This window comes from Typha angustifolia, chromosome 15 (genome assembly GCF_048772165.1).
Source record: "Typha angustifolia cultivar Huaian chromosome 15, ASM4877216v1, whole genome shotgun sequence".
In the NCBI taxonomy this organism is placed as follows: domain Eukaryota; kingdom Viridiplantae; phylum Streptophyta; class Magnoliopsida; order Poales; family Typhaceae; genus Typha; species Typha angustifolia.
This window is the reverse complement of record NC_133253.1, coordinates 22,118,715-22,143,390: the sequence shown is the minus strand read 5'-3', so window position 1 is coordinate 22,143,390 and position 24,676 is coordinate 22,118,715. Positions and strand designations below refer to the sequence as shown.

The 24,676-nt window shown below is 33.4% G+C and overlaps 1 protein-coding gene across 4 annotated transcripts in view; it reads right to left on the bottom strand.

Annotated features, from left to right (window-relative positions):
- Positions 1–473: 473 nt before the first annotated feature.
- LOC140779153 (protein PHYLLO, chloroplastic) overlaps positions 474–24,676 on the bottom strand; it is a 32,182-nt gene continuing 7,979 nt past the window's right edge. Inside the window, exons 3-28 of one of the 4 annotated variants that reach the window (XM_073124135.1) lie at positions 23,597–23,814; positions 22,351–22,468; positions 20,728–20,844; positions 19,511–19,612; positions 18,546–18,605; positions 17,823–17,891; positions 17,391–17,495; positions 17,129–17,323; positions 16,771–16,869; positions 13,670–14,230; positions 12,496–12,720; positions 11,351–11,653; positions 11,066–11,133; positions 9,582–9,740; positions 8,498–8,623; positions 8,278–8,409; positions 8,032–8,149; positions 6,463–6,618; positions 6,097–6,354; positions 5,630–5,797; positions 4,478–4,621; positions 3,939–4,400; positions 2,936–3,235; positions 2,708–2,865; positions 1,505–1,612; positions 474–1,010 (exon numbers count right to left, since the gene is read on the bottom strand). In XM_073124135.1, coding sequence (XP_072980236.1) covers positions 758–1,010; positions 1,505–1,612; positions 2,708–2,865; positions 2,936–3,235; positions 3,939–4,400; positions 4,478–4,621; positions 5,630–5,797; positions 6,097–6,354; positions 6,463–6,618; positions 8,032–8,149; positions 8,278–8,409; positions 8,498–8,623; positions 9,582–9,740; positions 11,066–11,133; positions 11,351–11,653; positions 12,496–12,720; positions 13,670–14,230; positions 16,771–16,869; positions 17,129–17,323; positions 17,391–17,495; positions 17,823–17,891; positions 18,546–18,605; positions 19,511–19,612; positions 20,728–20,844; positions 22,351–22,468; positions 23,597–23,814 — 4,782 coding nt within the window. In that variant the 3' untranslated portion in view covers positions 474–757. Of the gene's footprint in view, positions 1,011–1,504; positions 1,613–2,707; positions 2,870–2,935; positions 3,258–3,938; positions 4,401–4,477; positions 4,622–5,629; positions 5,798–6,096; positions 6,355–6,462; positions 6,619–8,031; positions 8,150–8,277; positions 8,410–8,497; positions 8,624–9,581; positions 9,741–11,065; positions 11,134–11,350; positions 11,654–12,495; positions 12,721–13,669; positions 14,231–16,770; positions 16,870–17,128; positions 17,324–17,390; positions 17,496–17,822; positions 17,892–18,545; positions 18,606–19,510; positions 19,613–20,727; positions 20,845–22,350; positions 22,469–23,596; positions 23,815–24,676 lie in introns of those variants that run through there. The other 3 variants (XR_012107286.1, XM_073124136.1, XM_073124137.1) reach the window with 3 other exon arrangements.

Here is a 24,676-nt window from a genome sequence, read left to right as displayed (position 1 = left end):
TGATTCCAATTCCGATCCCAAGTTTTTGAAACTTACCTATAACAGTGTAAACATAGCCTTCACTGAATTTAGTATATTTTGTCTAAGCTATCTAAAACTTGGTCAATAAATATGATAATTTAGCTCGAATTAACACCCGTAGGTATGTCTAGACAAGAGGTAAAACAAGTTTAATTCTCAAATCTCAACTTTAGCTTACCTGATCCTTTGCATCATAATTGATTGTTTTTATCTGTTTCTGTTTACCTAAATGTTCGTTTCAAGATTAATATATATTGTTTATAACTGAATTTATTGATCCAGTTTTACCTTTTTTCCCCCATATTATTCTTTTGGTCATATTCTTGTCATTAAACATTCATTAATCCTACAACTCCCTTTGTATTTTCTGAGTTCAAAATAGTACCACAGTGGTCTGATCATGTTGACCAACTTTTTTTAGCAATGATGAGTCACGTCTGAACAAATGCAAATGAGAGTAGCATATAAAATCACTATTAATGTAGTTTAATTCTGCCATGGAATGAATTTTTTTTCCGTATACATGGAGGCATCTCTTGAATGGAGAAAAAATAAACTGCAACCAATGTTAAAAGTTCGACCGTAGCCAAGGAACGTCAATCCCCGTGCTGTCATTTGGCTAAAGGATCATCAACATGAGAGTAGAATCAGTGAGGACAATTCAATGAAAGCTGTACCCATTGCTGCGGATTCTGATTAGTGATTACTGGTAAACAGAAGCATAAATATGTCATCTCTACTCCAAGTTTATTAAGAATTTCCTCACTGCATTGATCACTGCGAGGGGATTCTCCAAATGCACGGCATGGCCACAATCTGGAACTATGATTTTTTCACAGAATTTCTCTCTTTGATTGTAACCTTCGCCTTCTGATTTGCCCTTGATTTCCCTGCACATCTGCTGAGCAATCTCCGTAAACTTTTTATCCTGTTCCCCCACAATGAAGAGAAGAGGCTTCTCTGAGTGTTTTAAGTCCTCCCACAGAGACCTAGCATAAGTACAATATTCAGTTTAGTTTTTCCCTGCCAGTCAGTAAATCTGGAAGAAATTGTCTATGTTTTCGCTACGAAGCCTTCCATGCTGATTGAATTAATTGAAACTACCAATACGAGAAATGGTCTATATTTTCGCTAACCCATTACAGTTGAATTCATGAAAACAGACTTCATATATGAACGTAAGAATAAATGTTCTTTTGGTAAATCCAAAATTCATTGAGCTTTCTATAAAATGAAATAAATAAAAAAAACAGAAAAGGAGAAGAAAATAATAGCCACCACTCCTTTCTGGGCATTAAAACCAGGATCCATCAAAGTTTGCGGTAGTGAATCAAGTCATGATTGGTCTTTGATACTACCCAAAATACAAGCACAACATAAAATGTGTCCAGATTCAGATATGCGTACTTAATTTCTTCCTCCTTCCATCAGGTAAAATATTATGTAATGTAAAATGGAAAGAGTGCAGAAAAAAGAACTTTACCTTTGCTGTCCAATGCTCGAGTCACAAAGAACCTTGGCAAGAGTTTTGACGTCATTATGCTTTGCACGGTTGCCAATTATACTTTCAAAATGTGGATGTTCTCTTATGCTGTATAAACAAATTGGTTAGTCAACAATAATTGATCAAATATATAGTATGCAGACGGAAAAGACTAAGCCCCATTCACTTGGAAAATAAAACTAATTCTAAAAGTAGTTTTATTTTTAATAACATAAAAAAGAGTTAATATCAGTATTAATGTTTACTTGAATAAGGAATAATAATTACATTTGTGGTATAAAATTGATATTAAAGTAATAAAGAATAGTAAATTTATATTGAGAATTAGTGAGATTTTAAACTAAATGATGAAAATATTCTTAACTTGATGTAAAATAGACGTGGTAATAATTGAGTATTGTCTACCTTAGGAGCAAAACAATAATTTTATATTATTATTAAATTGATTTCTAAAACTTGTATGAAAGAAAAGAAAAGAGAATAATATATTAGTATATCAGAAAAAATTAAGTTATTATTTTATTACTGCACTAAACTAAGAAGACATATTCTGAAAAAAAGGCTACTCATATTTCACAACTGAAGGACAGCTAACAGTCTCCTGATTATAAGATAACACAGAAGTACTGTTTGGAGTCATTAGGTAGCACTAGTAAATCAAATTGTGTCTTATCTGGATCCTCCGTGCCAATCTCTCAAATCACAACCAACTTAAGAATACATCTCTATTGGACATAAGTCACAAAATGAATATAACTGCACAGCAATATATCCAGTCTAGTAGAAAATAACATAACATTACCATATTATGACTGCTACAGAAAATGTCCCATCAGAAATTTAAATATATAATCGCATTAGCCATCTGTGGTTCAATGCTGGGACTTGGCACATATTCGTGTTTAGACCACAGTTTTAATTTAAATCTGAACATGCTAATCCTTCGTTAATTTCTTTGATGAATTATTACGACTTAGACTTTATTAGGCATCTTAATCTTGAATAGTGTAGCTCTTGTTCATGCATAATTTGAAGGCTGTAGTATTGTGCACTCGAATTTATTTCTACTAAAGGACAATACTAATCATAATTTTGTAAGCCAAATACATGCGTTATATAGGTAAACTAAGGTATCATTAGGTTGTTAACAAAAGTAAATGATGAGCTATATTCGACTATCACCTTCTCCATATGTTTCCTGAATACCATGAGTCGAGAAAACAGTGCAATCCATATGACAATAGGAAGCAAGCCCTTGATTTATCTTGTGCATTTCGAATTCTTCTCTTTGCTTCATCTTTTAATCCGGGACTTCCAGATATTATAACAGCTCCATTGACCTGGCTACAACTACCTTAGTTCTCAGTAAGAGAAAAAATAAAGGAAACTTAAGAATACATGACAATATACCTTTTCAGTGTATTTCAATGCCATGTGCAATGCAATCCTTGCACCCATTGAATATCCAACAAGAATAACCCCTCCATCAGTTATATCACTTATCAATTTTATCAATACATCCGCAACAAATTCAATTGATATTTTGAATTCTTCTTTGGATATCCCATCAATATGCCACTGCATTAAGGATTCTCCATGGCCCGGAAGATCAACAGAAATAGTTCTTGCATAAGGCGACAAAGCCTTCATAATGGGGATCCAATCTTGACTTGCACCCAGAAACCCATGAAGAAAGATAACTACCTTTCTCTACATCAATCCAATCATGCTGCTATTAGAAAATATATGTCAAGAAGATTAATCTCATTATGCAACAGATTAGTATTCTTGTAAATCAAATATATCTTAGTCATCTAATAATCTACTCAAGGCAAAATTTTAAATTTCGACCTGCATGAAGAATACTGACTGAAAGAAAAAAAAACTGAACAGTAAAGAAAATGAATTAGGAGTTGACTAAATAGAAAAGATAAACGATCTCCTGATCCTATCTTGTTTTCCCACTTACACATGATCATTTTAGTCAAGTGACATTCTAAATTTTATTGTCCTAAAAAAATTCCGAAAGTCTTTCTAATCTTTGTTTTCCAAAATAGATCTATTTTCAATGAGAAAATGTTGAAACATGACACATGCGTTGGTTTAATAATGATGTCGACAGAAAATTTGTAAACATATGCTTGATAACACATTCTGAAAGAAGGTTCTAGGCATTTTAGATTGTGAGGGCTGGAAATAGAAATAAAGAGTAACTGCCAGGTGACTACAATTGGCAAGACGTAGCTAACACAAATTAAAATAACACTTTCATTATAAGCATGGAAAGTACAAAAAGATTAAATTTATCTAGAAAATGAACTGAACTGATAAAAGTTTTAGTTCTGATGTTCAATCAACCATTGCAAAATACATACTACGCCTGATGAGTTTTGTTAGGGTAAATAATGCTCACATTTGTACTGGAACCAGCCTCTTGCAATTTGAATAGACAAGAAAGATCATTGCCATCAACTTGTATATAGCAGGACCTAAGTTGTTCTTCAGTGCAAGTCCTCTGAATTCTCTCATTATTGATTTGGAAATATTGAGTTAAACTGTGTGCATCTTCAACTGAAGCTTCCATTCTACCACCATTTGGATGTATACAAGTATTTATACCTTTATCTGTTACATCTTCTTTTAACCATCGATATGTTCCAAGTCCATGAGCCATAACTCCAGTTGGAACCCTCCTTTTCATTTGACAGACTGCAGCATGCTGTATCTCAAGATAGTGTGCAAACTGTACATATGCTAACAAACTTAGACTACTTTCAAATGCACTGCTGACAACAGCAACCTTGTCATGTAACTGAGCCCATTCTGCTATGAGTGCTGCATTTTCAAACCCCCCAACAACACTTGGTTTGATAACCTGAACATTAAACCAGGTCATGCTGACTAAAATAATACAAGTCTTAATTCCTAATGGTTATACCGATGATTACTTACTAAAGCAACAATTCCTGGATGCACAAAATTTTGGAGCTGATGTAGGACATCTCCTTTAAGATTGTCAATAGTCTCGTCTAGAGCTACAGGTAAGCCAGAGTCTTCGCAGAACTTAATAATATCATCATGATGGTCTACAGGTTCCTGTAACATTTAAAACAAAATAAAGACCCTCAAGAAGATAAAAAAGAGAGAAGTTAGAAAAATATGTCTAACCAAGAAAACACAATTCTTTTGTCCTTCTGAAGATCAACAGAACTATCAAAAAGAACATTCCTAATTTACCAGAATGAGGTATTCTATCTTGAGATGATTATGCTGCCAAACTAAATTACTCCCACATGTATTAAACAAATATGGCTAGCTATACACGCATATGGAGAAAATAAAATTACACTGTAAGTAACAAATATGATACCTTCCAGTGCCTGAGCAACATATAGAGAGAGAAATTATACCCTAATTATAGGTGATGCTTTCACCATTTGGCTGGCGAACTACCAAAGCAACAAGACGATAAGTTTAACGTCTGCAACAAAAATAAAGATGCTCCCCCCTACTAATAGGTATCACTGTCTGCACACAATATGCTTCTGTAGTCTGTTAGCACATTCAACTTTGTGTGAGTATATTAAAGTATTCATAGCTAGTTCTGTCACCTAGAGTAGTCACACGTTCTGCATTGAGCCTACGTCAGGTTTAAGTTGGCCCATCCTAGTTGAAAAATTAAGTATAGAGTGTGACCACCTTGTTCCTCATAAGCATTTACATGGAGTACCATATGGTGGGGGCATTTGCACAAAAGGCTCTTCAATTTTCAATATTAAAAAAATTATATGCATTAGATATGCATCTAGTATAAAAATAAATACACTCAGTTTCAAAAGTCCAATCTTACTATTAACAAAAAATTTAAGAGTTTTTTATGCAAAGAGCCCCACAAGGTATATGGAAACAAAACTGAGGAAAAACGCTTCAGGTAATCTAGTTGCTAACTGTTACATGCTTATACAATATGCTTATACGGCTATACGCAACTGTATGACATATTCCCTGGACTAGGTTAGCATGTTTCTTGAGACCTCTCACTGGTATTACAAAAGATATGCATAAAAAATGCCAACTTTCACCTATAATAAGTTGAGATTATACCTCAATGTATTGTAGATTAAAGCACTTCACTTTAGATCCAAACAGAATTGCCTCTTCATATGTCCACTTCTGATTTGCATCTACACGGATGTTGACCTTATAACCAACCACTTCTCTTATTTTTTGGATGACAGCTGCATCATCAATGGGATTTTCTCGACGTGCAACCTTTGCAAAAAGAATCAGTCAAGAAATAGTCAATACATGGAAATGGAAAATGTAAAAGATTGCTCATATTGCAATATGAACCACTGGCAATTTAAAACTTCGTAACAAAAAAAGTACAGCCTGGATTTCCCACTACAAAACCATACAAAGTTATGCTAAAAAATGAACTAATGTAGAAATGTTCAATTTAGTGAAAATAAACTTTTTCATGCAAGTTTAGTTCATTGCTCATTTGGTTGTAATAACTTTCATAAGATTTGACTCACAAGTTTAATTTGTACTTCCATTATATCAAATACCTTCAGTTTTATTGTGGTGAAGCCTTCATCAACCAGCTGAGAGACAACATGAGCTACCTCTGCTGGATTTCCATTACAATCTACAAGGGCACAAATATCTATACTTGCTGAATTCCCAGGCTTAACTGACTTTGTATCTTTATAGGAGCTCATGCATCCACTCGCTAGATCTGATAAATTAAATCCACAACGTGCAGCTAGAGCATTAAGTATAGCCATCTCCAGACCACATCTAACACTTGGATATAGAGAAGAAGGCTGAAAATGAATTAAAGTCAATAATTGTAACAGATTCCCCCCCAAAAAAAAAAACAACATGTGAAGTTTCAAATAATAGGTTAAGAAAGGTATCAAAAATATTCTCACAGGAATTCCAAGGCTTCTCCATATCCAGGAAGAGAATGATCCTTTCAGGAGAGGAAGAAGACAACCTATATCACATCCTTTCATCCTGTGGTGCAGAAAATTTAGTTGCTCTTCAACATCTAACAGATTTTCCTCATGAATTTCAATTGGTGCAACCTGTTTAAAAGTTAACATAAACCAGTAATTCAAAACTAGTATGTCAATAATAAGTAATCACCAATTAACCACTAAACATCAAATAACGGATACTGTTTCAGTGAGATATTGACACCTGGCACAGGGTGTGCTGCCTAAAACCTGTTAAAACTAATCAAATGGGTATATTTGTATTCATTTTCCCAAATTAAAAGTTGAATTTAGAGAAGAATAAAGAGAACTAGATGAAAGCTATGAGGGATCTAAGATTTTTTTTTCCAATCTTATCAAAAGAAAAAAAAAATATATATATATATATATTTTTTTTTTTTTTTCTTTTTTTCATTCTCTTAAATATTTCTTTGGTTTTACACTTTCGGAACTAATTTGGGATTCTTTACTTATATATTAGATCTATCATTTGTAAGAGTCTCTCTATATAGATTTAGCATTTTAGTGCTAGATCTATGAGAAATAGTCTTTAGAAGAAAGGAATCAAAGAGTAATTGATTTCTCCCAAATTTTGCACTAAATTTTAAAAATATGTAAAATTAATATGTCAAATGCATCAAATGCATCCAAATTGGGTCAAAATTGGTGTAAGAATATATTAGATTAACTCCACATTAGTTGATTTGAACTTTATAATCTTTAGCTAAAAATTCAATATAATTAGAAATTATATGATAAAATAGGTCATTTCTGTGTTAAATCATATTTTTCCTTGACTATTGCTATGTCTTTAATAAAACAAGTTATTTATAACATTGCCTAGGAATTAAAGGACTCTAATATAAGTTTTAATACATATATTCAAACCCTAAAAATATATGCGTGTCAGTAGGCGTGCTAGCAAGGAATCAATATGGCACATCCCATTAGCACAACAATTCTTACATCAAATGAACATGCAATTAAGGCTTAAGCATACTTTTAATTTTACCTACATATGAATTCTTATATCTGGCAAACAATCAAATGGTTGATTTTTAGAAAAAGAGGACGAATTTTTGCAATCTAAACATTTGAAGGATTTTTTTTTTTTGCAAATTCCTTGGATGAAGCTTTTTGTGAAAGATGATTGAACAATTGACATGACTGCATGGTTCAAAAAGACAAGCTTCAACAGTTCAACTAGTGTTGAGAGAGATCACAGATCTTCAAGAAAATCCATCACTAAAGTACATGCCAACATGTAACAGCAGTTCCCTGTAGGTCTATGGCAAGTCCCTGTGATGGTACATAGAGAGGATGCATATAGCAATTTGGAGTACATAATATTAAATTAATCTCTTTCTAAACTTTAAAGAATAACACAACTTTTCAAGAATTTTGGAGATATAGTAATTAGTTACTGGATGCATGCTTATCTTAAGATAGTAACTGCAGCCTAATTTTTTACCATACAGTGATAACTCATGAAGGAGAACAGACCTCACCAAATCCTATGCTATTGTCATCCAAAGATACAATCAAGATAAATCCTTCACGAAATAGCTCATTTGAAACATCACTAGCTGGACGTGAAGTAGGTGGTGCAGAAAGCTGGATCCTGTAAGATAACAGAATTGAAAGAACCTTTGAACCATCATTAAACACTGAAAATATACATACACTATACTGACCATCGAGACAAAATAAGAATGACATGATTGATTATATGTAAGAAAGTTACTTAACCTATATAACATATAGTCCATTTCCATGATCCTGCCTAAAGATAAGCCACTATCTGCATGTTTAGAATGTGAAACTCCCAAAAGGAAGCCTAATGCTTGATTTGCTGCTTGACGACTGGAAATATTTAAACCGCTGTTAAAGAAGTAACAAACAAGTCAACAGTTGAAGGATGGAAACAAGAATTTGGAGGAAATAAACATATAAATCTGGGAGACAAAACCTATGGAAATTTGCATTATCTGCAATGCAGCTCTGAACTTCTATCACAGAGTCACTCTGCTCCTGTTGTGATTTGACTAAAGCAACTTGTAGTTCCTCTTTGGTCTGAACTAGTACATGTTTCACGCTGCAAATTTAAGTCCAAAACCAGTAAGATGGAAGGGAAGCCCCAGGATCATGTGGAAGAGTTCTTCTCAAGCTTCCACAACCATGTAAGCTTCATGTTCTTAATTGTTATACAATTTTCCCAATTCAGCCAAAACCAACCAATAACTCCTGAATTTGGTTGCTACATGTTAATAAATGAGCTCCAAGCATAACTTGATAAGTAGGCAGAAACTCTCGTATGTTTTCTCGTGTCCAAGCTAATTATTGATAACTTTTGTTGTTTGTCGCAGGAAATCAGCTGTCTTCATAGTTTTGAACCAAAAAACATGAACAGGGAAGTTCCTCAATATTATTTTAAAAGAAAAGTTGATGACAATGATTAATAAAATTGCTTGTTTACCCAACACTGAATGGACCAAGACATTAATTTCTTATCTTTAAGATGTCGACATGAAAAATCAGTGATAATTTATATGAAAATAGTATAAAAAAATTACTTTAACATGTTAAAATATTGTGAAATTTATGTCTTCTTGGCTTACGTAAAATATATTTTTTTCAAGATTTTGTTAACTTTCTCAGTCAAAAGTCAAAACCAGAAGAAAGCCAAAATTTCTGAAACTTAACAGACTTGATAATTCAATATCAATTAAGTAACAACACAGAAATAATGTGTTTGTATCGAAGCAGTCTGAGAAGTGAAAAGTGAAAACTACCATTAAATCATTAACCACAAATCTTCCATTTAAAAATAGCAATCTAAATAGTTTATGTTGAGGCTAAATGAAATCTGATGGACTATATGCACAACTGGTTCTATCCAGATACCAGTGAATAATTTGAGAGCCTGGCAGAGCACAAACATTCGTAGAATGAAGTTGAACTAAAGGGGAAAAAATGAACTGTGTTTCGACTTTTGACATTAAAAGGAAAAGATAACTTCAAGTTCCTGCTACAAATGAAACAGATATTTTTACCTGTGTGCTGCACACAGCTTGGAAATAGAGACATCATGGGCTGTATAGAAGTACTTGTTCAAGATATCAGATTGTATGACATCTGCAACCGGTAGAAGACTGAAGATTGCACCACCATGATTGTTTATTATGATGACAGTTATAGGCTTCCTCCTTGCCCTTCAATATTGTAAATAATACTTTAAGATGAATGTATGGATTACTGAGTTCATAAACTGAAACATGGAAAATTGTGGTGCCAATGTTAACAAATCATAAGTTTCATGTTCCAAGTTCCAACACTGTTAAGGATATCTATGTGGTAGATGTTAAATAAGAAGAATGTACATATACAAAGCCAATGACAATTCACCAGAAGATATGATGTGTTGCAAAGAAATATTGGAAGAGTATCTGCAGACACATTTCTGGTTTACAGAGCTCCAGAAGTTCTAGAGTGAATAATTTTCTTCTGTATATTACAGGGAAAGTAATATTCTTCAAGGATCTAATCGGCCCTCAACATACAAGAGACATATACATACAAAGACTTTATCAGGCATTAAACCATATGGAACAGTGGGTTTTTCAGTAAACAATTTCTTAAGACTTAAGTACTTGCAGTTATCTCCCTATTGAACTATATGTCCTGAGTTATTATGCATAGAAATGTAATAAGATTTTTATGTTTATCGCACTACTTTATAGCTTAATCAGTTGCAAATAATTTAAACAAATTCATATCAGCAGAAGTTAATTGTATGTGCTGCAGCTGATACTGAAAGTTTCGCAAAAGAAGATACTGAAAGTACCACAAAAGAAGATACTGAAAGTATCGCAAAAGAGTTCTTGTTATATTATCATAGAATAAGAAGCAAAGTCATAGTTGGCTAAACAATTATGACGGCATAATCATAAATACAATTGCCAATAAAAAGAACTCAAGAATGGTGAAAAGGCAAAATAATTGAAAAAAATATAGCTCTTAGAGGAATATAAGACATCCTTTCTGGTACATCAAGGAATATAGGCAAATCCTACCTAGTACATCACGTATGTACAACAACCAGCTCCACGCTTTATCAGCATGACCTGTGCAGACTGCAGACTGACATGACAGTCCTTGTGGTGATAACTGAGAAACTTTATGCTGTTCAACTATGGAAGTGCTATCACTGCTATGTTTACCTACCAGCTGATTCGTTGATTATTACTTGTTTTGAACTTAATCATTATTTAACTGACTAGAGTCAAGAAGAAACTTATGTACTTAAATTTGAATATGGGTAAATGTTCTTCATGAAAATACACTCAAGATGACTAACTGATAACAAGCTGAAAGCCTGAAACTATGTAGATTATCCATCCATGACAATGAACATTAAAGCAACTGCAATAAAATCTCACAAAATATGCTGAATATAAAACAACAAGGATAATATATTTGTAAATAGCACAACTGAATAAAGAAGAACAAAAGATTTTGCATAGGTTGGATGTGAAACCTTTGACTGAGAAGTGATAATCCATTTGTATCATGAAGGAAAGATACATCACCAATCATACATAGGACCTAAACATGACATATATCAAAACATGAGTATGTATTGTTAGTATTTCATGATTTCATCTATGAAGGGTGATACAAAGGAAACAAACTACAACAGAATGCAACTCTTTCATAAAGAATACTTAATGTTCGGCAATAAACTGAGAAGGTGAAAGCATGATGACTTAATAATATCTTGACATGCTAATTTTTGTCTTCAAGTTAAAAGAAGGATTCGTACCCGTTTGTTGCATCCTACTGCAAATCCAATAGCTGTGCTAAGCAGACCATCAATACCACTTGCTCCCCTGTTCCCAGCAACTTGTATACCATGGAAAAATGGATCATTATATGACAACAAATGTTCTCTATTGTTTGCAGACTTCAGCCAACCTCTCCCGTACATGTCCAAGTCCCTAATGACCATACTGTTCCCAACAAAAATTGCAGCATCATCGTCAAGTGCCTCTCCAATTACATGCGCAACATATGGCTCAGTCAGTAACAACTCAGATTGAAGCTGAAATGCTATCTCCCGTCCAACCTAGAATTAGTAGACATTATTTAGACAAGGCAAACTTATTCAGCTTTAGATACCTAAGTAGTCAGGAAGAAAGCTAGATATCAAGAAAAGATCTTGATATTGACTTTAGTATATTAATTTTTTAGCCCTGAATACATCAGATTTAATATATTAATATAATGGTATGGAGGACTGATGCCAACAGTTCATCATGGAAGAAAGGCACAACTCATTCAATGTCCAATTCTGAAATCCTTCGCACAGTTGTCACCTTCTGCAGAAGTTTCATAGCTAATTTTTCCAAATACCTTAGAGAAAATTTCTATTGAAATAGCGAATTTAACAATGCTAAAAAAAATTCTAGGAAAAACAATGCCCAGGAAGATGTGAACAGTAAATTAGAAAATGGTTACAGTACACAAGAAAAAAAAATTATCACAATGATTGCTACGATCTGATACGATGGTAAATAAGTAAATATTTATGCATAACCAGGCATCAAGTTCAACCAGTCATACGTTGGACACCAACAAGCAGGACGGAATTTAAAATTAGTGAAGCTTTCAGACCATCAGCACGAGGAGACAATTTGCTAAGATTTTTTTTCCTTTTTTTTGGGTTAAAAAAAGAAGCTAATTTCAAGGGATGGAAGAAACCAGATGGTTTAACTAATCAACCCTACACCCATTCCCCACCCTGTTCAAACTCTGAAAATGCTAATAAAATTAATTGCACCATATGTGATAACACATGAACTATGAGCATATGAGTTTTAAAATTTTATAGAATTTGTTAGAGACAGAGAGAAACTAGATTATATAAAATAAAAAATATATATCTACTTCAAGCAAGATAGTTCTTACCACTGAATTTAGTTCTTTCAGAAGATTGGCCCATGTCCCTCTCTTCTTCGGCAAATGAATTTTACATAAAGCATCAGCAAACTCAGATATGGTACTCTGTATTCTATGAGTAATAATATGAGAAGGATCATGACGGCATGGGTGCCTGTCAACCAAGATATATGAAGGTGGTGAACAAAACTCCAGAAACTGACCAATGCGTTTGCTAGTAATCCTGCTACCAATCTGTTATTGATGTGAACCATAAGCTTCTAAGGGAATGCTAAAACATTAAATCAATAAACTGAAGGAAACAATTACTTGACTGATCCAAAATTTATACCTACAAAATTTAACAACATTAAATTTAACTCTCAGACTCACAATAGTTGTATACAATTATTTTGATTTGCAGTCTCACATGCATTTCTGCAAAAATGAGCACATAAATTTAATTCAGAATAGAAAAGTTAAATATCATATAGCTGCTAGATAATCACCAAAGGCCATACAATTGCTATCATTGACATAATCCTTCCTCCTCCCTACTAACATTCAACAAGAAGTTCTATACACCTCATATTTTTTATGTGATTCTCCACCTTGATAAACTATTTCAAAGAAAAATCCTTGATAGCAAGACTGCAATCCTTTTTCCTTTTAGAATAATTTGAACTGGCCTTCTTAATTACTCTGATCCAACAAGATGACCCAATGAAGAAATATATATAAATACATAGAAGGGTCTCCCAATGTACAAGGCTCTGGTAATGGGCAGATCAGTACTTATACAACTAACATACATTGCTGGAGAGGTTTTTCCCATAGCTTGAACCCGTGACTGCTTGGTGAAAACTGGGGCGCCTGGCGCTAACTAAACATACTCAATTTGCATATAAAGCCAGTAGCTACTGCACTGCAAGTAGTATAGGGCTATAGGGAGTTTCTCCCAAAACCACCTACCCATCTGACACATGTAACACTGAACAAAACAGTAGCGCAAAATGAAGTCCATGCACAGTAGTTGAATGGTACAAAAGTACAGTAATTGCATACTACTAGAGAAACTTCTAAAGAATCTAAACATTGCATAGTACAATACCTATGTTTCTCTGTACATCTTAAAAAACTGTTTGTTAAACTAAGCATATCATCAGCAACATAGGAAAATATACAGGCATTTGATAAGACATACCTGAACAACTACATCTGGCTGTGCCCAACGCTTGACAGAATCAGAGAGTATAGCTTGATCCAGGTGGTCTAAAAACAGAATGTTATCAAATTCTCTAGATGAAGTTAATGTTCTACGCAGCCGTAAACCTGACAAAATGTCAGCAACAACTGGCCAGGATAGGTGTTTAGCTAAAATAATAGCTGCCCAGATTTCATCTTCACAGTGGATAGAACCAATAAGTAGGAGCCCACGGTTTGATCTCTGTATTACTTCGAAAACCTCAGTGATTGGACCAGCATTTATATTCCAGGTGTCAAGTCTTTGCATTCTCATGTAACTTGTAAAGGGTTCCATAGATGTCAACCACAGATCTAAACCTCTTAAACATTCTAGCGTCCATTCTCTATGGCATTCCAATGGTTCTCTAAAGGGACAATTAATATGAACTGGGCCATGTGGTGCCTGAGTTGCGCTATATACAGCAGCGTCAATAGTAGTGAGAACCATTCTTGCGGTAATCTGATCAGTAGGCGGAGGAAGACTAAAAAAAAATCTCACAAATTTGCCAAAATGATTGACCTGAAGCACCCAATAAGCACAAAAGCGTAAATGTTGGCATAAGATTCTAAGATTATAGAAACCAACAACATAAAGGTAATAGTAAGCGTAAAGTTGATATCAAAAGATTGTTAAGACTTAAGATAATAGCAAGCAACAATAGAAAATGAAGTTTCAATGATATTTAGTATCTTCACAGAACCTAACCACTAATAACATACTTCAAATTTGTCATATACAATTAAATATATTCTCTTGGAGTTTTACGAATTATTTGAGTATTTTACATTTTCAAAAACCAAATTGCAATTGTCTTTATGCTTCCACCTTTAAGGAACTTATTCTGAAAGAACATGGGATACTTTGACTCTTTGAGAAGAACTAGCAAATGAATGAGACAGAAAATCCCTCTTAAGAAAACCTCTCTATAAAAATGCAGGATCACATTACATGTTCTGGAACAAATTAGACAAATTAGACAAACTAGGTGGAGTAAGATAGCATTGCAAAGCTAAACCTAAGAAGCAGCATTTCATGTAGAGGGGTGAGAACATATTGCTCAATTACAATTGCCAAACCCCACATCATAGCTACTTGAGCAAAATGTGAGAAAGAAAAAATTAATTTCTAAATTAGGAGTATACATCCAAGAATCACCTTTGGTCCACATAGGATGACATGTAACTTTGTGCCTTTGTGCCAACATTGACACCAATACTAGGAGATATGAACAAGATTTCCTAGAATTGAACTTATATGGGAGATTTTAAACTTTCAGCAGCTTATTAGCTTGGGATTCTTGTAGGCCAAGTGACTTTGAAGATTCTTCAAGGCAAGGATGGTCGTGCCGACCGACACAGCATATAGAGCTCTTTTTTTTAAAAAAAAAAATCTATCTTCATCAATTATTATCAAATCAATTTTAGTTTCTGTGCATGTTTAATATTTATATCATATCATAGAATAATTATAAAATTTATATTTGTATAAAGACTGTGAGACTTTACAACAAATAATACTATTAGTGAATGAGTTTTGAAGATTATCAATAATACTTAGTGTAACATTCTCTTGTTATATTTGTGCCGATAAATGAAGTCTTTAATCCTTCTCATCATACTACATTCAACTATATATTAGTTTTAATTATTGAACTATTATAAATTAATATTATGTGTTGAACGTTATTATATGTTTAATTATATTTTAGAGTATTCAATCATATTATGACATGTTCAGTCACTAATATTAGTTTAAATGAATGTATTAAATCATATTATATGTTGAATAATATTTATATATAACTGTTACAATAGGTCATTTACAAAAATAATCTAAAGATAAAATACTATAATGTAGGTTTTAATATATATATTTAAATTAAAAACCAAAGATTGACATTTCGAATACCTCAAAATATCTTTAAATATCCTAAAAGTTTTATTAAAATATTATAAATGTGTGCATGTAGCATGTAGGAGTGTGCTGAGGCATGCCGTGCTGATGGTGGCACAACCATTGTTGCTTCAAGGTAAATTTATCAAAATTGAGTACTCCATTTTTACCAAAAAAAATTTCACAAAATTTAAAGCTTAAATAAGCTTCAGGGGGTATTTGATAAAATAGAATGACAAATAATAAAGTTAATGACTATAAGAAGGGTATACCTTGGTACTTGCCTACTTGTTATCCACTCTCCGATATATCAACAGAATTGCATATATGAATGAAAAAGCATGCAACATAGTGTATATTTTTACATTGAAATGTATGACAGAAAGAACTCTCGGACAAGGCATGCTAGGCTTTGCCAGTAAAGTTGGGAAGGTGTCAAAGGCATGACAAGCCATGCTACATGTGCTGACAGAGAAAATCCAATTCTAACCATGTTCAGATGCCCTTTATGCTACGACATGAAAACTTTGGTCACATGCATAAGCTATTACTGAACTACAATAAGTAGGATACCAAACTAGTTCAACTAATTCTAGCTAGAAATATGAGACAACCAACAAACTAGACAAACAGGTACTAGTTCATCAAAAGATATGTAAAGTCTGTAGATATAATCAAGATGTGCAATTTTCGTATGCTATTAGATGCTGATATAATTTGATGATGGTGCCAATGGCATGATAAAAGACACTTAAAATCTGATCCTAACACATATTCACAATGCCCTTATGATACAGCATGAAAATCCTTGGTCACATCCATAAGCTATTACTAAACTACAATGAGTAGAATACCAAATTAGTTCAAAAAATTGTAGCAAGAAATATGAGACGACCAGAATGATGTGTAAAGCCTGTAGTCACAAGTGGGATGTGCGAATTTTTTATGCTAATAGATGCAGGTAGAATTTGCATGTGAGATGACAGCATTGTAGATAAAAATCATAGAGTTTACTGTTATTGAATTATCTGCTCAATGAAATGCAAGTGACTAAGAGTCTAGGATAAAACTTTTGGAATTATATATAATGTATACTATGAATAAGCTGATCATTTGATTTTCTTAATCACAATAATCAGAAATAAGTGGCCTAAAATATTAGAGACCTGATCAATGGCTTGGTTTGCTCCTGTATCATGCAGCTCCGGAGGACGATCAGCTGTGAGTAGCACAAGAGGTACAAAATCTTGACTTGCTTCCACCACCTACACATTAACCTTGATGAAAATATTGCACAGAATTATATAAAACAAACTCCTTTCCATTTGCAAATTTTGGAAAAAAGAAAATGTAGTTCTAAGATAGAAGAAAGAGGATTCAAATAAAAGGACGAAAATAACCCTGGAATAATTGTACAACACCGACAAAGTAAGCAATTAGACAATCATAAATTTAAAAAAGGTATCATAATACATATCCTCATGTAATGCTTCAGAACATAAAATCAATATTCATGATGCTCACCGCAGGAAGAAGATTTGATACAGCAGTTCCTGATGATGTTATGACTACTGCAGGTTTATTGGAACCTCTTGCATAGCCAACAGCATGAAATCCAAGTGAACGTTCATCATAACATGATATACAAGTTGTCAAGGAATGGCCACAAGCAGAAATTGCAAGTGGAGATGATCGTGATCCTGGAGCTATACAGAAATACTAAAAAAAACGTGGTGAGAAATATATTCAACCTCTAACAAGACTCCTGTTGAATGAATAAACTCACCGTCAAACCTAGTCTAACACATTCTTCAACAATAAGAGATGCCCATGCTAGATTAATATTGGAACTCTCCTTTACTGAAAAATTGGTTAAATTGGAACCAAAACACTGTCAGAAAAAACAAAGAATAAAATTAGTCTCTGCAGAAAAAAAAAAACAAAGAATCATGTTTCAATTTATAGTTCAAAATATTCCTGCAGATTGCATCCTCAATCTTTGGCTATGCAATGTTTCCTATTTCATAATAAATGACAACAATCTACAGTATGTCTGTTCAACTCATATAGCTATTTCTTGACTGCTAAATAGTAAATCAATGAAAAGACACTCTTATGATCTTATCCTATGCCATGTGATTTAAAGACAGTTTATACTTTGTATGAAAGAAAAAAAAATATAGGAGGGCTATATTAAAATGAAATTAGGCAAAATTACCATGTTAGCAGTGAAAGAATATGTAGGTGAATACTGAATATATGACTGGTAAAAAGTTGGAGGCCCCTCCTGCGACAAAACGACAATTTAGTAAATCTCATGGTCACAATTTACTTAAAGGTGACACAATTTAAAATCTTAAACCACAATTTATGGGGCACAGGCACTATCTTGAGAACATAAGATTTGCACTGAACTTATGTCAACTAAAAATAGCATAACATTTTTGAGCTTTGAAATGACATATAGTGTATTAATTCATTAACTACTTTATAGCTTAATTTGTTAGAAAATAATAGTTTTTATATTTATATTCTAACACTCCCTTTTACTACTAGGCTTGAGATATTTTAATAGGCTTAAGAAGTTAACTTGACTTAAATGGAGATGTTTTATATTTTTAAACGAAGATGCGCATGACGAGATTTGAACCCATGACCATTTGCTCTGATACCTTGTGAATTCACCAACTACTCTAAAAATTTAGGTTATTATACAGGTTGATTATAAATTGCCCCTCTATAGTTACACCTAAAATCAAACTACCCCCCTAAAGGTTTAGGAAGATATTTGATTTTAAGCATAACTATAAGGAGACAATTTGTAATTTACCCTTTTGTATTTATATTCTAACATATTGAAATTGAACATTGACGAGTCAACTCCAAACATATTAAGTTGAAAATTTGAAGCTCAAGAAAACTTGTCAGGTAAAGAAGATACCTTTTGCATACATTTAGCTTCAGCATCTACTCTAGCAAGAACTTCAGCATTCAAGTATACCTAGGAATGTTGGGCCAACAAAAAGGATTAAGAAGGCAAGATATAATTCAAAGAGCAGATGAATTCATCCAAAAGATAAATAGATTGGGTAGCTTCCTAAGTAAAAAGTATATTGAAAATTAATTCCATCTTAGTTCTTTCATATTCTCAGTTGGCATTACAACAAAATTCATGAGTTCTTACTCCCTATGTCCTCAAAACATCAGAAATTTTTTTTCACTAACCTAATGAAATCAACTAGGTTGAAGGATACTTTTGGTTAAAACGATTTTCTCCATCATTCCGTCATTAATGTGGAGTTTGTTTCTTTTTTATAACTAATGTAGAATTCTAAACTGTTCCTTTTGTTCTATTTAATGCTAAAGTGCTAGTAATATTTCCATGTTCTAAGGCCCATTATATTAGTTGCGAAATTTCCCAATTTTCTTGAGGAATTTCATAGCACCTTTAGAGGTTGATTTCTTCCAGCTAAAATACTAGTTCTTCATTAGGAACTTGCTATTGTAGTTCATTTCCAATTAAGCTAATTTTCTCTCAGCAAGGTGAGATGTCAGTCATTTCTCCTCTTGAATTTAAAGGTCTCTGGAAACTAAAAACATGTCTACTTAGTTATGTGTGTCCCTCAAGATTTCTAATGAAAATATGTTTGGATGTCATCTGGAGCAATGTTATGTATGAAGCACTATTCCACTTTGCTAGCAATTCTGTTAAAAGTTCAACTAAATACAAGCTGGATTAGAGGCTGTATCAAACCTAGCTATTATCATCAATGCTCCTTATCTTACAAGAAGTTAAGTAAAAGTAACTTTTTGGAAACATAAATGAGAAAAGAAATTAAATAATTTACTAAAGAGTGTGTCAATCAAGCACACTCAAACATACTGAATTTTGAAATGGATAATTACCATTTGAGCATCTTTGTTCTCTATTGAATAAGGTTGTCCACATACATGCTTGGTCCATGATTCTTTCTCATAAACACTAACTGATGCACCAAAGTTTATCATCTGCTAAAATACCATAAGAAGAAAAAAACAGCATATATTAATGAGACATTAATATCATAATCCCACAGGAAAAGCAAAGAGCAATATTTTAGCCCACTTCTAAGTACTACAGAGGTCAGATATAATTATCAAATTATCAAATAAAGATAGGTTATGTACAACCTAAGCACAGTAGTCTTTGTCAAGGTGGCAAAGACTATTTAAATCCTCCCCCTCTGTTGGTGCACGAAGGCCACTTAGATGGCAAAAGGAAATGTACTATAATACGATGAAAGAGAAACTAATAGATGACAAGAAACCAAAGATGTCAAAGCATGACTAAATGCAACACTATGCAACTCAATGTTGGTTAGGGCACAAAAGAAATGAGAACTATATTTCAATGTATAGCAGATACATAAGATTGGAAATATCTTAACCTAGTCCGAAAACTAGAAAATGCAAAAATTTACTGCACTTCACATGTGAATACAATTTATCCCTAGGGAGCTTTGCTAGACTAACTAGCTACATAGCATCCATGAGAAATTTTGCCAGAAGTGATCTTGGTTTACTTGATCAGTTGTCTCAAATGATCAAATCATGACAACAGGCACAGCAGCTATATTTCACACCTGTGCATGGTCATGGTTCAGCTGATTAAACCTCAGCATCTACAGGGAACTAGTTATCCAGAGTCAAGAGTGTCATAGAAAATGAAAGCTCAGGGGAAAAGGTTGCATGTAGTAGCATCCAATACATTTGAAGTATTTTCACTAAAAGGGTCACCAAATTGCAGCAGAACAACAGATAGCATCAGCCATAGCTTCTAAACATATTTTCCTTGTCAACTGCAAGAATCCAAGCAGACAATAGGATGCACGAAGAATAGGTGAAAGCAGAATCAGGAAAGACATAATTACATGAATATTCATTAGTAAATAATTGTGAACTAGAAGAAGGAAAATAAAACAGAAGAGCTGCATTTTCACACACTATAACAGCAAAGACATAACAAACTGATAAAGGCACCTTTGTATGGTAAAAAATCTACATGATGGCAGGTAAGATAATATGGAAATGAAAATCAATCAAACTTCCAAAATGGTATAAGAAAAATTATCGACTGCATTTACCTGGTGGATATGTGATTCAGCCATATAAACTGCTCTCTCAAAAGTATAAGACATTGAATCATCCCAAACCATTGTTGATGCTAATAAAGAGCAACCATCAAATTCATTCAGCTCGAGCTGTTACATTTGAATCTCAGTTTAGATGGCATAAAACTTATGATAGCAAATCTCTGTCAGTAAAAAAGCATCCCAGTGCACAAGGCTCCAAAGCAATCAACCTTACTCCCATTGTTGGAGAGGTTGTCTCCAGCCTCCAAGGCTTGAACCTATGAGGCCATAGCTAATTTGGGGAAAGGACACAACACTTTCTGTCTAACTAAGTAAAGCCATCTAGCAAGTAACTATGAATCAATTCCAAAAATAAACAGAAAAGGAAAGAATGAGACCTATTATAAAGAAGCATCAATTACTATAAAAGCTTGGCTTGTGAAAAGGCATAGAAGCTAACAACTTACGTTTGTACAATATGCATACCTTTTTACACATTTAATGTCTAAAAATGTGCATTGGGCCATTGAAGACTTTGAAGAATGCATAAATGTCCTTATATTTAATACTCTGATGAAGTTCCTCGAGAAAAGCAATTTCATCCCGTTCTGTTTACATTAGACTGCTGTCTGTAGTACAAATTGTTTCTGCAGATTTTTCTTTATCTAGAGACTAATGTCAGTGTTAAGCAACTGCTAGAATATGTGCGCTAGGCAAGGTGCATATGCAAATTTATATGTGTGCCTTATAGATACTTATCTGCGAACCAATATTAATTAAGCAGAAAGGAAATAAGTCAATAAAACTCATGTCAGGTATACTAAAATATTTTGGTATATTAATAGGTCTTAATAGAATGTATTTTGATATTAATGCTTAGATAAGTTCCATCTGGGCTCTATGCTGGGTTGTTCTATTAGGTGTGGCAAAGGTGACACAAATGCATATGCAGAGGCAAACACTGCATTTTAAAACTACACTTCTGAATGGTAAGCCCACAACCAATTGTTGAGGTTCAGAGCTTAGGAACATAACATTTGTTGGACTAGTGAACAGAAAACCAACAGATCTCCAGTATAAGCCCTTTCGACATTGAAAACCATATATTAGTAATAAACTATAAGTTGTAAATCTATTATATGAGATGTCAATATATAAGAAATATACATATGTATACGCCAAAAATGCCCATAGAATGGATACTACAATATTAGGCCTCATGCTAACATTGATATGAAGTTGCAAGAGATAATTAATAAAGATGGAGACACCATTCATTCCCCTAAATATGAAATGAAAAATGATGAATAAGGATCATAAAAGTTAAAAGTCCAACCAAATAGTTAAGGAATGCTTGATGGTTATAGTCAATTTGAAAATGCTTTAATGTGATTATGGTAATTGCTCCAGAAAATACAGTTATGAAGAATGTCTTTGCAACTTAGATATCATTTGCAGAAATCATGCAAGCCAACCAAGAGTTAAAGCAAATTCATCAGAAGGTTAGGCTTCTTCCAAATATTGTCATGAATATATAAGTAACATTTGGCACAACTAGAATGCCACATGAATACTAAAGTAGAATCATGTATATATCATGCATATATTGCACAAGTCAAAGGTAGATAGTTTGACCTGAGGGATAAAGAAGTAGAAGGAACCAATTTTATCCTCCATTGAAGATTGTTTCTTCTCATAATGGAGACCTATGGACCCATAGGCCCTTATCAGGTGTGAATCGCTTGAAAGATATCTACAGAAAAGTCAATCATGTTACAGCATATCCTATGAGATTATGTTAAATAACAGAAACAATTTTATAAGGTACATTTTTTTTCTTTTGATGAGAATACTCTAACAGTCAAACAACACAGACACAACACAAGTACCTAATTTTCAAAAAGTAAAACAGTAAATATTTGATTACAACTCAGCCTCAAATTAAGCTGAGTTGCATATGATATTTCTAGTTAAGTGCTCATAGCCAGCGTCTCTACACAACTACACCTAAAACGTAAGAAAAATAATTTGACTGATTAATACAGAAAATCACAACAAAAGGCGACGACAAGGGATTTTGGGAACTTTGATATAATTTCAGAAACATTAGAATTACTGATAAGGTGGACGCATAAGAACATGTATTTAAATTTCGAAGTACTTAAAACTTCAAAGCATAGACAAAATTATTAATCCCTTTTAGATCCATGTCCAATTATTCAAGGGCATTTATCTTTTTCCTGGACGACCTTCTTAAGTCTAGTTAACAGTCTTTTAGACATGATCGCTTCTGACTTGTGAATAACAGCCAGCAGATCTCATAAAATTTCGTTGAATACATAACAGGGTCCCTGCTTACTTGCAGATTGATGAAGGAAAGGCGCGTCATTGTGTTCCCCATGACTTCTTACAAATATGCTCAAAAGTTTTCTTCGTCATAACTTCTGTCAGCACATGACAGAGGCACAGAGCTTCCTTAAAATCTATAGTTCTTCAGAGGGGTAAAAAAGAAAAACCAAATGGAGATAAAACAAGAGAATCTCAGCTATATGTTCTATCCATTTCTCTTTTCCTTTGGCATTTTCCCTTTGAGATATATAAAAATATATTCAATCATATGTTCCCCATCAGAGATTTTGGTATTTAAAAAAAGAGAAGGATGTAAAATTTGCAATAGTTAGACCATTGAGTGGGTCCAGAAGTTTTCTATGGGTTTATCCCTTGATATGTGTTCATTCTCAAAAAACGTCCAACCTTCGAGAGTTTCTGAAAAGGAAGATTTACTCTCTATATATACTGATATGTAGAAAGATAGGTATGTATATATATATATATATATATATAGAGAGAGAGAGAGAGAGAGAGAGAGAGAGAGAGAGACCTTCCAAGAAAACTGTATCCTTTTAAGATATGCGAAGAGCCACGTACACAAATTGAAGCTCCAACACCAGAAACTTCAAGCAATCTATCAAGTGAAGCCAATTCAAGGGACACCTCATGATTTTGCCTTGTTGAGAAATAAAACTGAGGATATGCTGACAAATCTTTATATTTACAGCACAGCAAATTCAATGCTTTCGTACTAGGAGGCACAAGTACCTGTAGCATTGCAGCAGTCTAAACACATTGGAGTCTTCTGTTCTTACTGTAGTAAAGAGCAATAAGGTCTCATCAAGTGGAAAATAAAGTGCATTAACAAGAATAAACTATAAAGGCAGCCAATAACTTTTAAGGAAGTAAGACGACATGTGCAAGCATGCATATATTTGTGTATCTATATTTGTGCATGCATAAATTGTGTGTGCATGAAAGAGAGCGAGAGGCCTACAATCAATACTACTTGCATTAGAATCACATGGAAGAGTCATCCAATGAACTAGAGAAGTCCGTATATTTAGATATTTAGAAGTCATTCCGTATGTGAATCAAAGAAAACTTGGGATTGATTTGATAAATCATGTACATATTCCAGAAGATGGCAAAGTGCGGATGTCTTGGTATGATTTAAATTGCTTAGATTGTTAAACATGTATATGCTAGAAGTAGTTTGTATTATAATAGAAGATGTAAATGAAGGTCACATCTCATGATCTCATCCCCTTTCACATATTTACCTTAACAACACATCTCTGTAATGATGTTATCACCCATGTATAGCCATGAACTCCAAGTCACTCTAAGGTTGAAGATGATAATGCTCCTCATTTAGCAGTAACTCAAATGCGAAGGATGTAGACCTATCAACAGGAAAAGAACCAGAGCTATTCAAACGTTCAAATGAGAGATTTCTAGAAACATCACCTTGTAAGGACCCAAATGCAACCTAGACATGAAATGACTAGAGCATCCTTGAAGTGAGTGGACCATAATGTATTAAGGCTTAACATGCGTGAATAAGATTTATTTGATTGATATAGTTATATGTAGAGTTGAACAGTTAAATCCTCTCTAGAATGCAAAA